At 41.6% G+C, this 25,228-nt stretch overlaps 1 protein-coding gene across 2 annotated transcripts; it reads left to right on the top strand.

The window, feature by feature from the left end:
* Positions 1–10,718: 10,718 nt before the first annotated feature.
* On the top strand, positions 10,719–24,625 carry si:rp71-17i16.5 (phosphatidylinositol 4,5-bisphosphate 3-kinase catalytic subunit gamma isoform). 2 transcript variants are annotated; one of them, XR_004899070.1, is made up of 13 exons: positions 10,719–11,094; positions 12,646–13,799; positions 14,179–14,860; positions 16,283–16,348; positions 17,111–17,336; positions 18,740–18,834; positions 20,561–20,704; positions 20,802–20,892; positions 21,619–21,749; positions 21,903–22,014; positions 22,183–22,340; positions 23,732–24,068; positions 24,103–24,625. XR_004899070.1 is itself a non-coding variant. In XM_031286767.2 (12 exons), the coding sequence occupies exons 1-12, from the start codon at positions 10,849–10,851 to the stop codon at positions 23,987–23,989; spliced, it is 3,363 nt and encodes a 1,120-aa protein (XP_031142627.1). In that variant the 5' UTR covers positions 10,719–10,848; the 3' UTR covers positions 23,990–24,625. The 2 variants fall into 2 exon arrangements, 1 of the variants encoding a protein (XP_031142627.1); XM_031286767.2 differs by having other exon boundaries at positions 23,732–24,625.
* Positions 24,626–25,228: the final 603 nt, after the last annotated feature.

Raw genomic sequence — 25,228 nt, 5'->3', positions numbered from 1 at the left:
AAACACAATTAGGGGGGTTAGATTGTGTGTGTGTGTGTGCTTGAGAGAGAGAGAGAGAGAGAGAGAGAGAGAGAGAGAGAGAGAGAGAGAGAGAGAGAGAGAGAGCTGCAGGTTAAGTCATAGGTGGATAGAGACGCTGGAGGAGGTGGATGGAGACGCTGGAGGAGGACCGGTCAGGCGCACACCGCCTCTGCCGAAAAAGAGGATGTAGGAGAACACAGGTCACTTAGATCAAAGTGCCAACAGCACCTGTGATGATGGCTGCGGATGCGCACAACCTCACCGAGCAGTGCGACTTGTTCAGTGGGGAGAACCGAACAAACCGAGTAACCGAGAGGCTGGATACTGCCAGCTGCCTGTTTCTATCCATACTGCCCTATGGGCAGGCAGTTTCAGCGCTCATATGGATTTTTGTGTTGCTGACTGTCTTCTCATTTCTGATTAACGGGCTTACCCTGTTCGGGATGGGACGGTCCGAGGATCTCTCCTGGGAGACGCGCGTTGCTTTCTTTAAGAATCTGATTTTGAGCGACCTTTTGCAGACCGTCACCATCGGTCCGTCCGTCATCTACTCACTAGTCCAACGCAGGACGATTGCGTTCAGCACCTGGTGTCACGCCCAGTACTTCGTGGGAACCGTGAGCATCTTCTCCAACCTTCTCACCATCACGTGCATGGTGCTGGAGTGCTACTTTTACGTGTGCCACGGCATCCAGTACTTGGTCAACATCACTCCGGTGCGCCTGCGGCTAGTCCTGAGCTCCATCTGGGTCTGCTCCATCATCGTCAGCACCATCAACATGGTGCTGGTGCACACGGGGGGAGGGAAAAATAATGAGCTGGTTACCAGTGGGCTACTGTGCGAGCCGGACATAGTGGAGCGGTACATGGGATTCCCCCGTGCCGCTGCTGTCGTTCGCAAACTTCTGGGCTCCTTTACTCTGCTGCTGTGCCTGCTGGTCATCGCGTTCTGCTACTTTAGGATGTACAGGGATGCGAGCAACGCAGTCATACCGTTCCACGTGGTCAACACCAAGGCGCTCAAGACAGTGTTGTTCTACTGCAGCATGCTGTGTCTGCAGTTTCTCCCGCTGCTGCTCAAAGTGACCTCGGACGCGCTATGGGAGGTGGAGGGCACCGCGGCTATGATGGCACTATCTTCTCAGGCGACGCCGTACCCCTCGCATACAGCAGCCGTGCTCCACATATCCTTTTTGGTAATGCTTTTAGTGCCACCGTGCATCAACCCGCTGGTGTACGGGCTGTGGAACGTGGAGATGAGGCATTCGGTGCTCAGCCGGTTCCGGTTGTGGAGGCAGAGAAGGGGCGCTGAGGCGCGCGTAATGGAAGAGATAAGAATGGGAAATATTGTGCCTCAAAACCGAGCCCAGGCGGTGTAGTCTCAATGGCAAATTGGATATTTGATGACTCAGGGGCAAAACGAGAGCATTCAAAAACAACTGTTAATTGCTTTGCAAACCTCTGCAACAGAGATAGTAGACAGACACAGAGCTGCCCATCAGAGGAAAGACGCCACACGGCTGTCCACTCTTTCTACAAGTCAAAATCAGTGGTGGAAGAAGATCCTTTACTTATAGTAAACCACCACACTGTAAAAATATTCCTTAACAAGTAAAAGTCCTGCAAAGTTACCTAAGTAAAAATGTGTAGGCTAAGTATCATCAGGAAAATGTACTCTTAAAAAGTAAAAGTACTCAATGCAGTAACTGGAAACAATCAGAACTGTTCTGTTTAATCGGCTAATCATTTCAGCTGAACTTGTAGGCCGTTATATTGTTGGGTAGTTTAATTTGTAATAAGACATTGTATTTTAAAACGACATGTATTTTATGTGCAAAAATCTTAATTTGTAAAGTAACTAGTAAATAAAGCTGTCAGATTAATGTAGTGGAGTAAAAAGTACAATATTTCTCTCTGAAATGTAGCGGAGTAGAAGTAGAAAATGGCATGAAAAGAAAAGCCTCAAGTAAAGTACCTCAAATTTCTACTTAAGTAAATGTACTTAGTTACATTCCACCACTGGCCCAAATAACTGGAGCGCACTGAGCAGCTCTGGCCTCCTCTATGTCTGGCAGTAAGATAATGTGACCCAGTTCACTCAAATACTGGTAGGGCAATTCTGTCCAATTCTGTCCTGTGTTCGTCGTGTCATGATGTCAGGAATGTTATTTATTTTATTAACATTTTAGTTTTGTTTCCAGTGAGATTATATAGTGATTTTGCTGTTGTAAACGTTAGGCTACTGTTGCTGCTCAAGAAACAACATTTAGTTAAAATATAAATACATTCTAATCCTGTTCTGAATTTAGGGGTATAATAATATATTTAGTTTTAGTACTCTCTGTGCTTTGCTCTCTCTTTCTCTCTCAGGGAAATTTTCAGGGAACACACACGTCTATTAACTCGATAATAAAGCCGTGAAGTAGGCCACATATCTTTCAACTCAGGACAGCGCCACTTCTCACAAATACAGATAGGATTGGAGATGAGAAGTTTAACTGACACGTAACTTCGTGGGAAATTAACAATCAATGCCACCGACATAACCAATCACACTATGACAGACGGTCCACTTAGCACCAACTGCAATGTTTAATTTTAAATGAATGTAGCCTACTGGCAGTCTGGCACACGTGGGTGCTCAGTATTTTCGGTATCAGACACAGACAACCACAGGGTTGTGTCGTCAAGATGTTTAAATGTTTTATTACAAAAAGTGTATGAAAGCCATGACCAAAATAATCGAGCTAGCCTTGTCAACAATATGCCAAACAAAAGCTATGTAGATTACTGATTAACACATTATATTTTGTTTGTTTAATCTGTACACAAACAGACATGCTGTAACAGTTTCATGACTACAGTAATGTATTCGTCCGCCCAGCATTTCTGTCTAAACTCTGAGATGTCTTAACATCAAGCATGTAAAACCTCAACTTGTCACTTTCCATTTCTTTTTGTCTACGAATTAAACAAACAAGTGGGTGTATTTTTATTAACTTCTGTATGGTGATGGTGATGTAATGTGAAAGGAAAAGTTAAACATTTAGGGAAATCTTCTATTTCACCTTTTCTTTGTATTGTATTTTCTGTATTTTTTACCTTATTTTTTTTTTGCGCTTGATGTATTGAGGTGGCTTTCTTGAGTTTTATTTTTTATTATGAAGTAAGGTTGTAATGTTCTTTGGCTGGGAATTAATATCTTTTTGATGTTTCGTAAGTACGGTGTCGAATTGTTCAAACACTGTGTAACATATTTGTAAAATGTTGCACAAAAAAAAAACATTTAATGAAATGCTTATTGACTTGCAACTGACTGACTATATGTAATAAAAAGTGTAGGTGGAATCCAGATTGTTATTTTTTTGTGTTTTATTGATTCCTTGTGGTGGTGAACCTTGTTTCTCTTTTTTGTGATCAAATGTTCAATTTTGAAATTGAAAAAGAGAAGAGAAATTCTACACACGTTTAAAAAAATTGCACAAGCAGGAATACAAAGTTACAAAACAGACTGAGGAAACATCACAATACAATCAAAACAATAATAATAACAATACATTAAAAAACACAACTCCCAACCAGGACCTACAGGGTCATGATGGGAAAGACCTACTGATTAATTTGTAGAACAATGATTACACCAGAGCCTTTCATTTCTCAGCAGCCAGATGCCTTGATTGAAGTTGTCTTCCTTAACCCCAATAATACGGGCAGCTGATTGTTCCAGGTGGATAACATCGAGAAATGTGAGAACACAATGAGTAATAGAGAATGTATCAGTTTTTTTCCAACGCATTGCTATGAATTTCTTAGCCGCTGTTAAATCTGCCAAAACAATTCCCTCTTGATATTCTCGAATTGTTAACTTAGAGAGGTCATTCAAGTTTAAGACGGGTGCAGATACAGGTACGATTATAGAAAACATGTCACATAAACGGATGCCTACTTCACTCCAAAAATCAGCTACAGGAGGGCACTCCCACAGGATGTGAATAAAGGTTCCATGGATGTCATGTCCGGGGACAGAACTCAGGCGCAGACTGGAGTTGGTAGTAAAGAATAGTATTTTAATGAAACGGTGTGTGAGCTGGCCGTTGGGGTGCTGGGTCCGAAGAAGGATTGGGGGACTGGGCTATGTTCAGGGTTCGAATTATGATTTCATCTTTGTGGGGGTCTCTTTAAAAAAATAAATTAAAAAAATAGTCTATGAGCAGCAAATTTTGAGCATTAAACATTTCATTTCCTGCATTCAGGTGAATTTTTATGCACCTATTTAATTTTTATGAATGTATGCTGGAAATATCTTTATATAAAGGGAAACATAGATTACAATCCAAATATAAAAACATAATGCAATATATTACAAAAGGCTGTCAGGCATTCTGTATTGCTATTTATTCTCCTGTAGATCGACTTTTCTAATTATATCTGAGTCAGAGTATAATTTACTCCTCCCTCCTCTTTTGCATCTTTTGTTGAGGAAGTAACCTCCTTAAATGTGCACATGACACATTTACCTCAATGATACATGAATTCATTTTAATGAATTAATAAAGCCCTGGACTGTAATATTTCAGATGTTTGAGCAAGATTTCTGTTCATGTTCAAAACTTTGTGCACATTCAAAATATATCTCATCTGTGCTCTCTGAGATTTGGAGGAGTTGTGATATTTTGAGAAAAATAAAGTTATAATAGGCTATTACAAGAATGAAATCACAATATTTCTGAAAATAATCTACCTACATCATAGTCTGCTGCGGATTACGTGATTGCTCTGCTGATGCGGTAGATCTCAGACCTGACTCGAGCCTCGTTTGGGTCTCTGGTCTCTGAATGAGAGAAAGTTTAGGGAAGTGGCTGTACACTGCTCTACATCGGGGGTGGGAAACCGAAACTACTGCAGAAATTCACGGAGCACAAACGGGACACATCTGCCGCAGCATGTCGACAGCAGAGCGCGTCCTTTATAAACCTGAAGCTCCACAGACCACGGAAGGCGCGCTGCAGCAGCTCCGTGGTCTGAGCCGCTGCTCGTCTGTTTTTACAGCGAGAGTGGACACTAAGCGACGCACAGGTCTGCTTCAGAGCTCCGTGTGTTTGGGAAAAGTGCTTTATTTGTGATTTAAATAATGGTGCTGATGATATTTATAGACCCCCACATGTGTATGATTTTACTGCTTTCATGGGAGCTCATCCTCTCTCTATGGGAGCTCAGCTCCCACTGGCTCCCACGTAATTCGAACGCTGTGTTCCTCAGTGCGGCTGCAGACTCGATGATCCAGTGCGTGGTGGGGCTATTGGCAGCAGATGATTCTGAAGGTGGGTTATTTCTGAGGACAGAGATCTTCCAGTTAGTCAGGTCATGAAACAGGGCAGGCAGGTAAGTACAGACACGAGAAACTAGACTAGGTACAATAATCGAAGGCTGGCAAATGAGCATAATCAGTGGTAAGCAACAACCCGGCAGGGAGAGGAAAGTCAGACTGGTATTTGAAGGCAGATGATGGCGCAGGATGAGTAGCATGCGCTGATTGGGATTGGTGCCAGGTGTGGGGAAGAGTCAGCAGGGGGGGATGTCCACATTTGGTGGAGCATGCAGGAGGAAACCAAAACACAGAGAGACAGACCCAAAACCAAAACACACCAAGCACACAGCAGGCATCACAAAATTAAGAAATAAACCAAAACCCATTCACACTCATACTGCACCTTTAAAGTCCCAAAATGCTAAATAATAGTGAAAAAATAATTTAAAGCTTTAGTGTGTAACTTTTTGATATTAATGAACGTCCTTTACGTTCAAGCCATTACCAAATGAGTTGCTACAAAGCTAATTAAGACTATCAGCTCCACACAACTCTCTCTGTATTTCTCAGTATGGCTGTGTTTAGAAGATTGTGTCGTTTGGTGACTTTCCAGCGCAGAAGTTTAAAGGGATATTTCACCGTTGGAAAGATGAATATATCTTTAAATTGGATCTGTTATGTAGTAGAAATGTGAAAAAAATTAGAAATTGGCGGCTTCTAGGCCGAGAAAAGCCAGAAAATGTGTTTTTGGCTCATGTGGATGAAAGACACAAAATCCCAGAATGCACTTGCTTCGCTGCTTTAGCGTCTACTCCCAAGCCACGCCTACCGTTACAGACAGACAGTGAGACGGTCAACTCAACTTTAGTGTGTTTTATTGTCATTTCAACGTTTCACCGTGGCTCAATTGGTTACACAATTAAAATATATGAAAACAACATACGAAACAGGCTACATTTAGTGCACACACATGATATGCTCCGTAAAGTTCAGCTAGTTAGCTAGCTACTAGCATTAGCACTTGGTGGGCTGTATTACCGAGTATACAAATTTGCGTGTAATGTAGAATGGTCGCAATTTAACAGTCACAAACTCCACCAGCAGTTAGCAGTTAGTTGGATATAAGCACCCCCATTTCTGCACCAGGCAGTCCGTGTTAACACAGCTCACCTCCACTAGCTAGTCTTACCCAAGCCCCCAGGAAGAGCGCCGAGTCTAAAAGCCACCATGGGCTTAGCGGATAACGGTGGTACTGCACCCCATGGCCCAGAAAGACTTTTCACATAGACTTTGCATGGCGAAAGAAACGTCTATATTTCAGCGGATAATTTGTTTCTGGGTATATCAACTTACCAGCCCGAACACTGAAAGGGTCCTTGTTTAAAACGTTACGTTTTTAACATTTTTAACATTCACTAGAAGCGAATCCAGAATTATTAAATTTGGCATGATGAACGCGCATAGTGGACGCGAGCAGAGCCGCGGGACTGCGCCCGCCCGCTCACATGACTGTTCTCCCTAGCTCATGTAGCTAGCTGTAATAATGGATATAGCTAATGGTTGTAATTCACCATGTGTTCTATGAATACGTCCATGGTATTATCTTATGAAGTCATGATACATCCCAGGGATGTATGTATGTAGCTGCTGTAAAGCCTGTTAGTCATTAGCGTTTCCCAAACTGGCGGGCTATCGGCTAGCTAGCTAGTTGCTAACATCAGGGGTAGCTAGCATGGCTGTGTTAAGATCTATACATAGCTAGCTATATGCCTACATAACGTTACTACAAACATAGTGATTACATGGCCTTGGTTCTCTCTTATGATACATCCGAGGGCTGTATGCTGTAAAGCTTGTAACGTGGATGAGAGCTGAAGCCATGGATGAGCTCTGTTCACGAAACTGCAGGCTAACAGCTAGCTAGCGCTAGTTAGTAGGTAGCTAGCTAGTAGCACAACATAATTATTAAATCTCCTTGGTTGTCTAGCTAAATACATCTATCGTTTATTTAGCTAAGCATGTAAACGATCGGGAACAACGAAAACAGTGTTTAACGTTAGTGAATATTTTAGACAATGAAACGGCGAGTTCATGAGTTCGCCGCTTGTAAGAGACACGACAGAGGAGCTCATGAACGCGCATGTTGCTACCGGTTGCTACGACAACGCAAACAAATTGTTGTTTGCGTTGTTACTAGTGTGCATGCCCATCGTGAGCCAACCAGCGTTATGGGCCAACAATGCGGATGAGCCGAGCTCCATGTTTGCTTTATGCGCTTTTGAGCACTCTCATTGGAACGTACGGGGCTTCCCGCCGAACACTGTATCCAGTTCTCTTAATACATCCATGGTCTTACCCAGCAACAGAGCAGCCGGCCTGGTAGCTGGATAGTCCGATACAGCAATTGTTTCCACGACAACAAAAACAGGACAACCAAAATACAGCAGTCTCTGAACTCGCGTTGGGAGTTTCGTTGAAGTTGGATGTAGTCCAGTTTGTTGTCTAATGAGCGGACACTTGCAAGCAGGATTGATGGAACAGGTGGCCGGCTAACGTTAGTTTTCACCCGCAAACTCGTAGCAGGTGGGCGAAGCTGTGTCGAGTATTCTGTCTGTAATAAAGTGTCCTGCATATTCTCCGATCTGTACCAATGTATCCCGTTGGTACACGTGTGCGGTAGTTTGAATGCACATAATTGTTGTTCTAAAATTTCCTTCGGAATGAATAAATCTGTTTCTGCTGAGAAGCTAAGCGATGATTCAAGATGGCTGACACTCGTTTTTACCTCGGCAGTCTCCGGAAAAAGCCCGGAGTCCAACCCCCTATGGGCTATGCGGAAGTACTGGCTGTAGTCCTTTGCCCTGGAAAAATGTATACCGATGATGTAAAACGACGATTTTTGCATCATCGGTATACATTTTTCCAGACCCACAATACAGAGATCTCCCCTCTCAGGGGGACAAGCACGGTCATTCAAAAATACTACCGTGTTTGTACTGATACAAAGCTTAATGCTAAATCAGTGAAGTATCCCTTTAAGTGAAGATATGTGGACGTGCCGACAGCGTTGTCGTCATTACATAGAATTCCTCATGGGGAAGACAAAAACTATGCACTATAGTTTTAAAAAATCTATGAAACTTACAACTGAGTAGAAACATTAACCGTATACATGAACAATATCCATTAACAGAAACAAGTCAAAGGAAAGCAGCGTAATCAATGTCCTGGGCCCCTTTTGTCCCCTTTTTTAAGTAGTGACAGTGGATAGACATGAAAGGGGGAGAGAAATGGGGGACGACACGCAGTAAAGGGCAGCAGGCCATTGGGAATCTGCCAATTTAAGGCAACTAGCGATTGAGTAGAGTTGAATATTAAATTGTATATTTTATGGGCGCCATATACAGAGGCTCAGTCCTCAACGCAGCAGCTGCAAAAATAAAGGCCTAAAAATGCCCCAAAAAATCTTTTAAAAATAAAAAAATTGCGTATTTTATGTATTGAACCTTTTGGGGGGCTTTTGGTTAGCCTTGTATGTATTTTGGTTTCAATCTTTTTATTCGTGAAAAATTGATTGTTGTTGTGTAGCCTTGACTAAAAGGTGTCTTTAATTTGAACTATAATTTTTTCTAATAATGAGATTCATAATAACTTGTAATGTTGTACAACAAAGAACTTATTTAGAAATTATAAATGTTAATGGTGCTGTACTCAAAATAATAATAAATAAAAAAACCTGTGGGCTGGGATTGTCTCCATATGGCTCTCACAGAGCGTTGCGTGTATTACGTGAAATACCTACGTTTTTTCACAGCCACATGCACTAAGACGCGCTAGCGCCTGGACAAGACTCGGATTAAAACACACAGAGGGAGTGACTTCCTTATCTGTTCAGATGGTCTTGCTTGTCCGTGTTCATTGCAATTTGACAAAATACTTGTGTATTTATTGGTGTTCATTTGTCATTAAAAACCTTAATGATTCAAACACCTAATTCATGTTTAGCAACCTCAATATACTATGCCACAGGTTCAGACTAGAATTCATTTGTACAGAAACACAGGAACAGGCCATCCTCAAACTTTCAAATTGCTTTAAGATATTGAAGGTCCTATTCTTGTTTTTGATGTTTTTACATCAGAAGAATTCAAAGGAGATCCACAGTACTTCCTCTTCTATACTTCCTCTTCTATACTTTTATGAGATATTGTACAGTACAAAGCATCCAGTAACATTGTACTTCCCTTTGATTCCACTTATACAAAAAAGGCAAATATTATTGTGAATGTAGTATTGTTGTATTGCAAAATGTTGATACTGAATGTAGTGCTGTACTGAATACTGTTAATAGTGTAGCTGAAGTGCAGAGAGCTTGTTGGTTGGTTCAGAGACCTAGAACTTCAGCAGCTGTGGAGTGGTGATTTGAAATCATAATCAACCTGACAGTCAGATCATTTGTCAACACAGAACATGTGATCCCGCGTGATCTCGTGATAGCGCGATATCTCCAGCTGCCTTGCAAGGTAAAATCTTAAGCACCACATGAAAATCCCCATTGATACATTATGGCAATTGTGTGCAAAGAGCCAGTAAAATATCACTAAAGAAAGAAGACACAAAGATAGGTGAATTTAAGGTGCATCCTTAATCCATTCAAATCAAATCAAATCAAGCTTTATTTGTCATTGCATAAATACAATGTATTAACACAACGAAATTCAAGGTACCACTCCAGATCAGTGCTTTTAAAAAAAAAAAAAAATTAATAAAATATGTAACAAACACCCCCCCAATCCCCTACATACATTTCACTCCCTCTTTTCTCTCTCCCGCACACACTCAGCCACTCAAATATACAGCACATTGTATTATGGGATACAGACAATTGACTGACACCTTCCCATCCCTCCCAGACAACACACACCCTCCTGCACACATATGTGTAAGATAGCAGCAGTTTTTTAGCATAAGAAAGAAAGTTCACAAATGAAATTCTACAGTACCTTCTCAGAATAGCCAGCCAAACAACCCAAACAGGTTTGGTGCATTCCTGTAAGACTTTACTTCTGCTCCTGTTTGACTTGTTTGATTATGAACACTTTGTTCTTTGTTATTATCACCATATTTTTTAGTACATAACAAATGTTGCTTGGCAAACCAGGGGAAGCTCATTTAGTTGTTTATTGCATTTGATTTAAAGTAGAATACTGTAAAAGTACTATTTACCCAGGACTGTTAACTGTGAAAATGTCAGAAAAGTCTTCTGTAATTTGTTATCTAAGTGCAAACAAGGAAGTCCACCTCTTTACAATGTCAGTAAATGCTTTGTTAGTATTCCTATCTACGTTGTAGTGTTTAAGAACTGTGGTATTAAAAAAGAATGAGGAAGTCCCCGAGCAATCACAAAAAGGGAACACACAATAGCACACAGTCAAACAGGTACAGACTCCACCTTAGGATCAGAGCAGCACCTGTCTATGTAAGATTTTTTGGTTCAGGATTTGCTCTCCCAAGTATCGATGAATCCTGCATTGCTCTTGAATCAGGCTGTCAGTCCACATGCTGTGGACTTTCCATCTGGGATGTCAACTCAAGGCTGCTCTGCAAACAGCCTGAAGTTTATCTGTGAGTTTAAGCCTGGGCCTGGTCCACCGAAGGCGTCTGGCGATGAGGATTACAATGTCAATATGGATTGCGAGTCAGTGTCAGTCATCCTCCCTGCGCAGTGCAGTGTGTACCAGCTGCGGCTACGCATCTGTATGCAGGTAGGCAAACCCCTATTGGATGGTCTATTGTTTAAATTTTGTTATCTTTTTTGTTTTCTTTCTGAGAGTTTTAAGCATTTCTTTCAATATATACACATTCATAGCTCTGCGCATTGCAACTGAGTACATTCTAGAGCACTTTTATAGATACTTTGCTACTTATTTACTAATACACATAGGACTAGCACCACTGTTCCTTTATGCTATTTACAGTTTATGATACTGTCACGGCATAACCGCAACACTGGAAAAACATGATACTGTCGTTACGTCTAGGAGATTCCAAGGTTTGGCTGCCCATGCATATGTAACTACAGAGCTAAACACTCGGTTCGCCAGGCCGCAGGTAACATGATTGGGCTTACTTGTCGTCCCTGGCTTGGAGTTTCTTCGCTCCGTCAGCCGACCTGCCCTTTTTGTGGTTCGGCACTAGTTAGTGCTCCGTTGACAGTTCATTTATAGAAAGAAATAAGGAGAGAGAGAGGAGATTTTACCGTTTTCCGTCACGACACACAGAGGCACATGTCCGTTCTCTCAACTTTCTCGCAGCTGCTCACAATCTCCCCCTTTGTAACCTCCCACAGCTCGGCAACGCAGATAAGCCACACCCACTGCTAGTGTGGCTGTAGACTTACTTAGTTTAAATATATTATCAAGCTGCAGCAATCAGGAGCGATTCTAGGATCAGACCTTTAGGGGGGCTCAGCCCCTAATGAGAAAGTGACACGTTGCCTTGCAAAAGTGTTAACCCCCCTGCTAAATCAGTAATTTCATTAGCCGATAATCTCTGAGCTAGCTACTGACAGCTAACGTTTTTTGACACTATAAACACTAAACAATAAACGGTTGGGTTTAGGAAAAGAACATTGGGGAAGGCTTTATTAAAAAAAAAATTAAAAAAAATTGATAAACGCCACACGCAAGACGCGATCCTAGCTCTCCTGGGTGAAAGTCCTGTGTTTCACCCATCCGCCACCCCCAACCAAATAACCTCCCTCTGTCCTTTCATACTACTTGCTACGGTGATAATTCACATGTAATGTAGGTCAATGGAGGCCAAACGGCGTTGATAAACACGCTAAAAAATGATTGTGTCTTCATAACACGCAAAAACGGCATACGAATTGACGTGTCATACATACGCCACTTAGTGAGATCAGTCTGGGAAAGTATGTTTTTGTGACATTTCTTTATTTACATTTTGTCAAAAAGAAAAATCAATAGCAAACGTCGGTCTCCTTGGCTGTAAACCGCTCCTGGCGTGCGCCTATGGGTGTATTAAGAGCATGCGGCTAGCAAATCCGCCATTATAATAGCAATCCGCCATGGAACAAGCGTGCCGGCTTTTAAAGGGAATGTGAGATAACGCTCTGATTGGTTTATTGCACGTTACGCCCAAACCACACCTATGAGTAATGTAGCTACTTCAGACCAACCCATTTTAGATTTGCATTTATACCGCCGATATAATAGCTGTTAACTGTTTAGGGGGTCTAAAATCACCAATGGCAGCAATCAACATGCTTCCAATATGTGTCTCTATGTCTTCAGGCACAGGAACAAAAGTGCCATCCAGACCCACTTGCTGTATTGGACCCAGAGAAATACACTCTGCTATATGCCAGGGGGGAAGACTGGTATGAAGCCTACGATGACTGTCAGGTTATCAGGACGTTAGACATTCCGTGGTCGTGTGATGACACTGGGCGTCTGTTGGCGCACATAGTGGTAAAACCGCTGATGGCAGTTGATTTAGAGGAGAAGAAGAAACAACAGCAGTGTCTGGCTTACCTGATTGGACACAACCTGGAGAAAGAACCGTCTGACAGACTTGGTGAGCTCACATTCACCCGTAGGACACTGGCATCTCCGAGAAGACAAGAGCTAAGGGATCGGGATGACGTGTTATATGCCACAGAGCCTTGGATAACACGCGCCCCCATTCCAAATGACCTACAGGACCAGCTCAACAGAAAGCTCCCTGTCACTCTCCATTTCATGAACAAGATCAGCTTCAGCATAGAGGTGGATTTTAGTGCAACACCAGATGTTCTCCTTACAGTATTCAGAAGGGTGATGGTAGACCAGGGGCTTGATTATGACACTTCCGATCGTCTGGTGTTAAAAGTCTCTGGGAGGGAGGAGTTTTTATCTGGAGACTACCCCCTGAGCGATTTCCTCTGGGTTCGCCAGTGCTTGAAAACCATTCAAGACCTCCACCTCTCTGTGGTCCCTGTGTCGCAGCTTGTCGATGAGACTGTCAAGTTTGTGGACTGGCCGCTTGTTGATGGTTCCAGTGGCCAGTTTAGCTCCCACGATGATCTCCGGCTCGAAGGGAAGGATTTGGATGACATCTTCATGATATCCTTGTGGGACTGCAACAGAAGACTCAGAGTGAAATTGCTCGGTTGTGACATCCCAAAACTTCCAAGCAAATGCCCTCAGTCTGTTTATGTAAAAGCCTCCATACTTTATGGTAACAAGGTTCTCTCTTCAGTGTCCTCCCTTCCCAAGGCCTTCGCAGATGAAGTGCTGTGGAATGAGTGGCTGGACTTTGATGTTCTCCTCAGGGATTTGCCACGTGGAGCCAAGCTGGGTTTCACTATTATTGCTAGTGGTGGTGACATTGCCCCAGTAACCAAAGACCTGCAGAAAGAGAAGGGGAAAGTCCTCTACTTTGTCAATCTGCTCTTGATTGATCACAGGTCAGGTTTTTAATATAAATTACAACACTGTGATGTATTTGTCAGTGTCTTTTCAGTGTTAAATATCAAAAAGGGATAACACGGTAACATTACATTTACCTATATCTAAGAGCTACATGATTGAATTTCCTACTTTATCTTTCTTACTTAACATTTTATGTAGGCTTTTTATGTTTACCAAGACATACAGTACAGGCATAAATCAATGGCAGCTGGTGGAAATTATATCAGGGGGGCCTGTGCCAAAAATTAAGCAGACCTTCTGCTGATGCAAAAATACAACCTGTAACACTGACAGAATTGAATTGCATGTATAGCATTGATCTATCACAAATTAATAACAAATCTTTTCCAATTGTGCACTTGTTCATCCCTGCAGGTCCGTCCTTAGCCAGGGCCCCTACACCATGCATATGTGGCCCTACCCTGACCTGGAAGAAGGGGCCATCACCTACCAGGCAGACAAGTTGTCTTCTGCTACTAACCCAGACATAGCTGACTCCATGGCTATCAGCTTCCTTCTAGACCGCTACAGCTTCCCTGTGGTTCTGCCAAATAGCTTCAGCTCCTCTGAAAGCTCCCGCAGTCCTGGATCCAGGCACACCCTGACCAAATCTACTGCTTCCTCTAATGCTCTCTCCTCCTCACCCTCTTCACCCTCCTCACCCTCCTCACCCCCTTCCACCTCATCCAGCACAGATTCTTCCTCTCTGCATGTGAAACCTCTCCAGGACTCATTGACTGACACTGTAACTCTCAGATTCCCATCTCCAGTCACCAGCACCAAAAGGGCTGGACTCACAAGGTTCCGGGAGGAGAGCATCCGCTATGCCTCAAATCTACCCCATTACCTGCGCAATGTTGATTGGATGAACCGCAGAGTGGTTGAGGATGTCCACTGGCTACTGGGAAACTGGGACCCTGGAGAACTGGATGTAACATTGGCCCTGGAACTAATAGGCATGGACTTTGCTGACATAATGGTTAGGAAACTGGCAGTCCAGAGATTGGAGAGCCTGTCCAATGATGATGTATTAAAGTATCTGCTACAGCTGGTGCAGGTATATATATGTGTGTGTGTGTGTGTGTGTGTGTGTGTGTGTGTGTGTGTGTGTGTGTGTGTGTGTGTGTGTGTGTGTGTGTGTGGAGGATCTGTGACAATAACAAAATTGTCAAAATTGCCGCTTTCTTTCACACATGCAATGTAAAATTGACTTTCTTAGGCATTTTTAAAACAATAAGTATTTAATTTCAGACATGCTTCTCATTTCTAGCCAGAGACCATTGATTTTGACGGCTAAAATTGCAACAGATTTGATCATATATCTATATTTTATTTTGTAGCTAGCTTATTAATGCTAAATTATCTCTTTTTCCAGATTACTTTTTAAGGTTTACAGCTAACTCGTATTAAAATGAGAAGTCTGTGGCCGGGTTGGTTCAGTTGGTAGAGCAGGCGCACATATACGATATATAGAGGTTTATGCCTCGACGCAGAGGTCTAGGGTTCGAGTCTGACCTGTGATAATTTCCTGCATGTCTTTCCCCTTTCTCACCTAGCTGTCATCTCTATTAAAGGTGGAAAAGCCCCAAAAAATTATCTTTAAAATGAGAAGTCTGTAAAATAAGTTTTAAATATGCTCTTGATGGACATGATATCGTACCCTAACAGACTAAGGCTAAAGCTACACCCAGGCAAAAAGTCAGCAGCCTTAGCAGTTGTGGTAGAAGTGTAGCGCTAGACAGTGTCGTTACAGTCATTCCCCTGCTGCATTGACAGTGCAGAGACTCAGAGAGCGCAGATGCGGAAGACATGGGAAATGCTGACGAATTAGAGCATCTCATAAAGATGCTCATAAAGAGACAGGTGCTAAAACGAAGTGGTACAGACAAAGGGTATATACAGGTATGGGCGTAAATGTCATGTAATAGATGGGGAGAGAATAAACTAAAACTTTTTTTTGTGCTTTTCCACCTTTAATTTTTGACAGGACAGCTAGGTGAGAAAGTTTGTTTTACTACTTATTATTTGAAGTATATATAATATGTGTGGTTTTAATGGGGGGGGGGGGTTTTCGGGGGGGACAACCCTCAGATGGGATGGGTCCTGACCCCCCGACACCCCCCTGCGATTTCCGCCTATGCAGGTATATTCAGACAGACAGTATTTTTTTTTAACATTATTGCATGTATGCATGTTCTAGTAGAATCCCAAAATACATGTAGTATGAACTTGAAAAGCAGCATAATGTGGGATCTTTCAGACTGAAACTAAAGATAAAAGAATAAAAATAAAATAAACAAATTGCTTGTAGATCATCACTAAAGCACATTCTTATCAAATAATGTTGTTTTTTTTAAGTTTGAACACATTCAAAAGGATGTGAATAATGTTCATGTTTTAATGAAAAAACACTTATCTAAGTAGACTTTAGATTGGTGTCATTACTAACAGTTTATTTCTATCCTATTTATTCATACAGACCCTCAAAGTGGAATCTTACCATGACAGTTTCCTCGCTCGGTTCCTCATCCGAAGCGCTCTGCGGGTGAGTCATGCAGCATCCGAATATACGGTGTACACAACAAATCTCAGATGTCTTTATTGAGAGTAGTATATAACAATATTGTACATCCTTTGTCATTTTTCTTGCCATTTTCCTCCATTTAAAGAACATTCTAAATAATTTGTTCACTGCAGGTTAATTATTTTTGGTTAAGTGGTTAAAGGTTCAGATGATCAGTTTCACACAGCTGGGCAGGGCTAAAGGAATTATTATTTTGCACAATGAATCACATTTTTGAGGGGTTTTTTGCACACACATACTGTAAAACTCACGAAATCTTTTGACGAAATGACTCAACAGCGCCCCTTAAGTTGAAGTCCCCTTCTTTAAATTTCAGGTAGACCAGTGAAAATTGGGGTGTATCCTAAACTCAACAGGAACTCAGCTATATTGAATTAACTGTGCAATTTCAACTCCTCATATGTATTTAGTGTAACCTTCTCTGTTCTTTCAAAATTATATAACCTCACAAAACATGCACTTTAGTACAAACCTTGTCTTGCACTAAAGCCATGTTAGCATTATTACCGTGGTCTTAACAGAAAGAAAAAAAACGTCTCAGTGAGAAGCTCACTTTAACAGTGAATCCTTTTTGCAGCCTGTCTCACTGCAGTAACATGTGAACTGCAGCTAAATCTGTGTCTGCTCTCTGACTCACATCACCTTAACTCACCTATAGACATACAAAATAATGATTATACAGTATATGAACTCCCCTCACATTCTCTGTGTTCTACTTCACAGAGCAAGAGAATTGGGCACTTCTTCTTCTGGTATGTCCGCAGTGAGGTGGCAGGGTGTCTGTACTTTCGCCAGCGCATGGCTGTGATTCTGGAGGCTTACCTGCTGGGCTGTGGTCAGGCCATGCTTGACAGCTTCACCCAGCAAGTTCAGGCTGTGGAGGCCCTACAGGAGGTTGCTATAAGGATTAAAAATCTCTACCCCGACAAGACCGACCTTCCTCCTACAGGTTAGACACATCTAAGATATACATTCCAGTGGATTAGTTATACTTTTACAGAATGATAGAATAAAGCCAAAATCCATCCATCCATTTTTTGCAACTTCTGGACAAGTTGCTCCTTCTTGGCCGATTCATAAGAGGTCTGTGAATTTCTCTTGGGAGCTGTTACCCCTGACAACACAGTTTCCAGGTTCACAGGGACGCACACACCCCTCCACCACAATAATGTGGCAATTCTTGGAGGTGTAAAATTGACTTTTTATGCTGCTGTCTTAGCCAGGATCCCATACAAAAGAGATTTTCAACTTCAACAGGGCTTAACTGGTTCAATGATGATGACACTCCACGCCTGCAATTTACAATAGTATATGGCAATCCATGCAATAGTTGTGAAGTCATTTCACTTACAGTAAATGTCAACCTGCTGGTGGCATTAGCGGAAAAATCATAGCATCACCGAAGTCATTAGAATACATCATCTGGGGACTTTAAATATCTGAAAAAATTTCACATCAATCAATCAGTCTATCTATCTATCTATCTATCTATCTATCTATCTATCTATCTATCGATCTTTTCTCCAAGTGGGAAATTTGGTTTGCAGCGTGTTGACATCAATCATCATGAGTCATAAAACATCTGATAGGTGTTAAGATATATCAGTTTTGGCATTGCCATCCCTCAGTCATGCTGCATCGGCTACGTTGCAGGGAGCAGTTGATGACAGTAACCTGTGTGCTCAGCAGGTCGGAGATATAAGATGCAAAGGCTAATCACAAAAGTCCACCACTATTGTAAGCAAATCCTATGAAAAGTGTGAAACTATGAAATGTGTGTTTGTCCCTCAGTACAACACTTTCTGACTTCTCTTCCCTGTCTGTGGCCCTCAGCTCCATGCCCATTTAAAAACAGGTCATGAATATACTGTATGCTTTCATCATAACAGCTGGGCACTGTAGTTTTTGAGGACTATTTGCCGTAAATAAATATGCACTAGTGAGTGAGTATTTAGGGCAGCAGGACGGCGTATGAGGTATTTAATTAGGTATGTTTAAGAACTTGGTCTAAGAGTGTGTGTAAATGTTAATGAGCTATGGGAAAGCAGCAACTCTCCGGGAGGAATTGCAAAAGCTTCAGTGCTTTTTTGTTACTAAAAAACAAGTGAAAGCTGGAAGTCTAGACTAACACCCTTTGGCCATTAGCACCAGATATGGAGCTCCCCTTAATATACACCAAGAAATCCAATTAATAATGATATGTGTAAATGTAGGTGGTTGGGTGTCTTTATGTATATTATTAAGTGGTTGTCTTTTACATATATGTAAAAGATTTTTTGTTTTGCCAGTTTCCCTTTATCCTGAAAGAAGCAATTGGGTGCATCATTGTGTCTTTGTGTTTCTATTGTATAGCTCATTTCAGGCTTCAAGAGCTTCTTAGAAACTGTAATCTGCCAAATGAATTCCTGCTGCCTTTTGACCCCCGCATCAAAGCTGGAAGGATCCTGGTAAGCCTTGCTAATGCTGTTTGTGTGTGTGTATATATTGTGAGTGTTTTGGTGTGGGATGACTGTTGAATATTTTTTGTCTGGCAGGTTAAGTCTTCTGTGTGTGGTTCATCCTCATGCCACAAGTAACTTAAAATGCCCTTTTGACCACACACAGTTCTCACATACATACAATTTTACTTTCACACAAAGGTCGAACTCACTACCTTTACTTCTTTTTGTGAAAAGTATGATTTTTTTTAGAGTTTTTAAACCTGCAGTGATAGATTGTATAGGGGATTAGGGTCAGTGCAACAAGCTGTAAACACATCATTGACATTATAAAGCCGGTATGTCTAACATGTTAGCAAACATGTTCCCTATTAGTGCGTCAAGCAGCATGGAGCCATATTAGCATTCATTTGAAGTTTTTTCCCACCTGAGTGGATCCAGTATTCAGAATCAGAATCAGAATCAGAAATACTTTAATAATCCCAGGGGGAAATTATTTAAATTCAATTTCCTTTTAGCTCTGTTGTGCTCTACGCTCCCCACCAACTCCTGAAGTAAACATCTGACTTTTTTGCTGCACTAGGTTCATCAGCTAGCTAGTAGCTTAACTTTTTCTCTCTGCTGTTTGGGGCTGAGCCGGTGGTGTGAAAGGCGGTGCTAGAAAGTTGAACATGATGTGGCAAGAAGCTTTGGCATTTGCGCATTAGTATAGGCTATAATTTATGTGAAGAGAAAGCATTCAATACAATATCTCTCTCCATTCTTTCTTTCTTTCTTTCTTGTAAGTTTGTTGTCCCCTGTCTCTCCTGCTTCTTACTTTTCCATCCATCTCCATTTTCTTCCTCCTGCCCAGTCTTAAGTGCAATTATCTGCACTTTTTGACATAATTTTCATATTCACTATCACTATCATCTATCATCATTTCTTCTATCAGCCACTCTGACCTTTCAGAATGTGAAATGGTTATATGACTTTTTTTGAGTTGAATGGTCATCGTCTCGCTTCCCCTACCGCCTGTGAGCGGAAAAACCACCCTTGCAACTTTCGTCCGGCGAGCCGCCGGCCTCAGCATCAGGAAGTATCGCGCGATATCAGATCTCGCGATGTAACGAACTGCTTCACGGCACTGCACACATATACGCCCATTCAGGAACCGGCTAACAAGGTAGCGATGGAGTTTTTCACACTATCGTCATGGCTGAGCTGGCAAAAAAGAAGCAGAAAGCATTGTCGGAGGAACAGAGAAAGAGGAAACAGCAGACTGATAGAGCGAGGAGTCAGACACAAGTAAACATAGGAGCTGCCAAAGATCTATTCCGAAGCTGTAGAGGGAGCTCTATAGAGAAACCTACGAAGAAATGGCCAAAACTGCATAGTGCCCCTTTAAGTGACTAATATATACAAACATCTTTGAAATTGGTCCAGTATTGAGCAATAATCTGAACATGTTGGTGGTAAAAAAAGCACTTTTTACTACCCAATCTAATGATTACTTAAATATTCACAGTTTGACAGTGAACGCTGCAGCCTGTGTGTGTGCAGACTCATGTGCTCAGATGGATGGATGTTAGGGGGACGCTTCTAAATTTGCTTATCAAATAATAATAATAATCAAACCTGTAGTACTGATACTGCAGTTTTAAGGCTATAGTCCACATCAGACCTTCACTGAAAGCCTATGCACTGTCAAGCTCAACATAAACAAATCAATTCTCTTCGTTTCCCTCTCGTCCAGCTGGACAAATCCAAGGTGATGGCCTCGAAGAAGAAGCCGCTGTGGCTGGAGTTCTCTCCCATGCCGTCGCCCACCTCTGCCACACCTGTGGGAATAATCTTCAAACAGGGGGATGACCTCAGACAGGACATGCTGGTCATTCAGGTCAAAGAGAATTTTCCCTCTTAATTACTTTTTTTTGTGTGAATATATTTCAACTTTGGATAAAGTGACACCTGACTCTGTGTACCTTACTGTTTAGACCCTGGTGGTGATGGACTCTATCTGGCAGGAGAAATCTCTGGACCTTAACCTGGTTCCGTATGGCTGCATCTCCACAGGACACAACATAGGTCACTGGGCAATTTATTATTATTATTAAGAGGATAAAACGTTTAACCAACAGAAATCACCATGACACCTCCCCAGTTGATTACTTACATTATTACATTATTACTTTTTGGATAACATGTTGTTTGAAATTGTATGTTTAAATATGCAAATTAGGTATTATCCAATTAAATATGTGCTGATCTGCATTCATATCCAGAACAGAAATGTAAACATTAAATGGCGCCAGATTCCAAATTTCTGTGGACATATTAGAGTCAAAGGTTTGTACAGAGGGAATTTAGGATTTCTCTATTTATCATTCCATAAATCATACTGTCAACAGCCATACAAAACATTTGAACATGACTAGAATTAACAGTATATATCATTTTACAGGGGTTTATATTTCTTAAAATGTACCACTACCTAATTCTAGTTAAGTGTGATGTGTCGTACGCGTGGTGTGTCTCCAGGATGGTTTTGGTGGGCCGCTACGAGTCAAGTCCCGGCAGATTTTGATTGGTAGAGCATGTTTTGTTAATCATTACGATATTGGATCATAATTAAGGGATAAAGATAAACTAAGTAGGCAGAAACAAGTGTGCTTAATGTTCAAACGCTGTAAAACACTTTCCAACACTGTTCCTTTAACACAGATAATTCCCAGCACCCAGGATACAAATTGGGTGTCCTATGGAAATTGACAGAGAAACTCACAGTGAATCTCATCAAGTTCTCCTCAACAGGTATGATTGAGATTGTGAGAGATGCAGCAACCATCGCTGCAGTCCAGAGGACCCACGGAGGAACGACAGGAGCCTTCAGAAACGATGCTCTGTATGAGTGGCTCAAGTCCAAATCTCCCCTCCAGGAAGTAGTAAGTAAAACAGAAAACACGGACGAGATTCAAAGCCAGGTTTTATACAAGAGCCAAATGAATAATGTTGTAATATTACATTATAAATGCATTTCATGCTTTGACACATTACCAATCATGTTATTGCACTGCTGTGATCTTATTTGACTACAGCACTACAAGACTTCGGAGAGATTTGTGAAGTCATGTGCTGGTTATTGTGTGGCCACCTATGTATTGGGTATAGGAGATCGACACAACGACAACATCATGATCACAGACCAAGGTATGTACCACACACTTTTGGTTTACACCACACTAGCTGCATTTGTGCAAACGTAAACAGTCCAAATAATGTAAATCTCATTGAGGGAACGACTGAAGGAGGAAAAGATGAATGAACAGAGTGGATGGACAGAACTTAAATGCTTTTTGTATTTCCTGGGCCTCTAAGGGAACCTGTTTCACATCGACTTCGGTCACATCCTGGGTAACACGAAGCACTTCCTGGGCATGAACAGGGAGCGTGTACCATTCGTCCTCACACCTGACTTCCTGTATGTCATGGGCAGAGAGAAAGGGAGCAACAGCCTCTACTTTCAGCGCTTCAGGGTGAGAAGATGGTGTGTGTGTGTGTGTGTGTGTGTGTGTGTGTGTGTGTGTGTGTGTGTGTGTGTGTGTGTGTGTGTGTGTGTTTGTGTGTTATTATGCTAATACTTTAATTTAACGATAAGGCTGAAGTTGTTTTATATTTTCCTATTGTCAATAAATCCTAATAATGTGTCAATGCTTTCCAGCTTTCCTACCCAGTCTGTGGCTCCTAGCCTCAGTCCCATTGGTTCCTTTTGAAGGCATACATTTACAACTTTATATCAAGTCATATAGTAGAATAGTAAGGCTCAGTCATTTCTTAAAACAACTGGGCACTGGGCGCCCAAGTAGCTTAGTTGGTAGAGTGTGCGCCCCTGTACAGAGGTTTATTCCTCAACACAGAGGCCCAGGGTTCAAATCCGACCTGGCACGTCCTGCACGTCTTCCCCATATCTCTCCCCTTTCATAACTTTAAAACAAAACGGCTGGGCACTGTAGTTTTCATCAAATACTACTAAAATAGGAGTATATACTGCATTTGTTGTGGACTATTTTTAGCGGCAGACTAATACAAATTTGGTGGTGTATGTAGGATTGACTCAAAACAAACTACAGTGTGTGTTCATGGTAATTATGTGTTTTTTGGCCATCAATGCTCTATGGCACAGAAGAATAAGATATATCAGGCAGACAACACTGCTGGTCTTTTCATAGGATTTATTGACAACAGGAAAAATATATAATATCGCCAGCCAGGGTAATCTTACAGGCAACCCTTGTACAAAATGTGTTTCTATTAAAGAGAATCTTAACACCCCTTGGAAATCTTGTTTTTGCTGAAATTCAATGGTTTTTCTTCCCACCTGGCTGCAGTGATGCACAGGTGTACTCCAGGACCCTGTGACATCACTGTTGGGTGTGGTTACAACAGAATATATTTCTAATACCACACCTATGAATGACGCCGGGTGTGGTCAGAGGTAAAATAGGCTTAAAACTTTCAACGAGGGATGGCAGCAAACAATGCTTTTCAGCCTGGTGATAAGTTACTTTATTACTGTTTTTTAAATGTCCGTGAATACATTAAGTTCTATGCATAAATGTCTTGTTTTTGTATACAATTATTATATGATTTATCAGATTTATTTTGCATTCATTATAGAAATGAGTATATCATTTCTGTGACAAAACGTCATTTTCAGGGTCACATCGTATTTCTATACAGTATGGCTTCTATCTGATGGAAATTATCTGTTTGCATAAGTGCATGGACAAGTAAACCCACTGTGCATACTGTATGTGTAAATGTACTGTAGAAATTTGCAGATATTGTTTCTTATTTCATATTATCTTTTGTCCTTCTTTCCTTGTCTTCCGTTCCTTGTCTTGTCTATCCCACCTGCCCATGTCAGGACACTTGCACCCAGGCATACCTCTTGCTGCGCTCGCACTCTCGTCTGCTGGTCACTCTTTTCTCCCTCATGCTGCTGACGGGCATCCCAGAGCTGAGCGCCGCAGAGGACATGCGCTACCTGCGGGAGGCGCTCCAGGAGCAACAGGGCGTAGCAGAGGCCAAGGAGCATTTCCTCCAGCAAATCTCTGAGTGTGAGAAGATGAGCTGGACTGTGCAGACCAACTGGTGGATTCACATGGTCGCAGGCATCAAGTAGACTGTCGGTGATTATGTAATAATCCAATCATGATTGTTTTGTGGTTCCTATTCTATTATCTGCTGTATTGACCGTCTGTGAGTTGATTTTGAAAGCAGCTACAAGCTCTCGGAGAACAAAGTCACAAAAGCAGGTTTCAGTTCACGATGTTCTTAAGGTTTAATGAGACACACAAGAACATATACATTTTCTAACAATCACTCCATTCACTTTGATGACAAGTAGAAAGGGACATAATATTAGTATATGTACAGTATCCATTGTCTAGCATCCCTCTCCCTGGCTGTTTTTATAGGCTTTTAGCACAAAAGATCCTCTTGCACCTTTCTAAACGGCAAAAAACACTAACGTGGTGTGTATGTTTACATCTGCTGTATACAGCATAGACATACACATGGATAGCTCAAAATGCATACAGATAACACGCCATTTGACTTTAGGAAAGTGGCGTATATGTTTAGGCAAAGTCATGATGCCATGTTGCTAGTTGTGTTTGTCATTACCTAATTGCTCATGTATCCTCTTGTCAAAACCATGCTCATTATTTTCCTTTTTATACTTTCCTTTTCCAGATCCTTTTTTTTCACTCTCCCTTCACTTGTTCACTTGTCTGACTGTCTGAAGTTGTACTGTTTTTGCATTGAATAAAAACCTATATGACGTAATGTGTCTTCTTTAACATTTTCTTATCCTGCAACTAGAGACCTTGTGGTCCCAGAACAAATCTGAAAAAAAAATGTGATGCAATTAACACACATAATGTACATACAGTACATACATGCATAGCATTGGTGCAAAAAGAAGACAGTGTATGGGGAGAAATGTAGGAAGAGGATTGGGCAGGGGTTTTAAAGTAGAGGGGGTGTAAGGGAGGGGTTGGGATGGGCTTCAGGGCAGAGGAAGAGGGTACAGGAGACAGCACCCTACACTGTCTTAGACTGCTAGACAGACAGCGTCACTGCCACATGGCCCAGGACCACATGGATTGCTTTGCTTACTGTAACCTTTGCACTCTTTCTGTCTCCCCATTTGTCCGCTCTCTTTCTATCTGTACCTTAGTTCTGTTTGGCATTACCTAATTGCTCATGTATCCTCTTGTCAAAACCATGCTCATTTTTTTCCTTTTTATACTTTTCCAGATCCTTTTTTTTCACTCTCCCTTCACTTGTACCTTTTACCTTTACGTAATATTATTATATGTATCTATGTTTATCATCCCTCTCCCTGGCTTTTTTGTAT

The sequence above is a fragment of the Sander lucioperca genome, chromosome 12 (assembly GCF_008315115.2).
Source record: "Sander lucioperca isolate FBNREF2018 chromosome 12, SLUC_FBN_1.2, whole genome shotgun sequence".
In the NCBI taxonomy this organism is placed as follows: domain Eukaryota; kingdom Metazoa; phylum Chordata; class Actinopteri; order Perciformes; family Percidae; genus Sander; species Sander lucioperca.
The sequence above is the reverse complement of the archived record's forward strand: the minus strand, read 5'-3'. Positions and strand labels throughout refer to the sequence as shown.

Excerpts from the sequence above, each read along its gene's own strand:
- si:rp71-17i16.5 (XM_031286767.2), top strand. The coding sequence starts at position 10,849 with ATGAATCCTGCATTGCTCTTGAATCAGGCTGTCAGTCCACATGCTGTG. Across the intron at positions 20,893-21,618 it reads CTCCACAGGACACAACATAG|GTATGATTGAGATTGTGAGA; the intron begins GTCACTGGGCAA and ends TCTCCTCAACAG. Across the intron at positions 21,750-21,902 it reads AATCTCCCCTCCAGGAAGTA|CACTACAAGACTTCGGAGAG; the intron begins GTAAGTAAAACA and ends ATTTGACTACAG.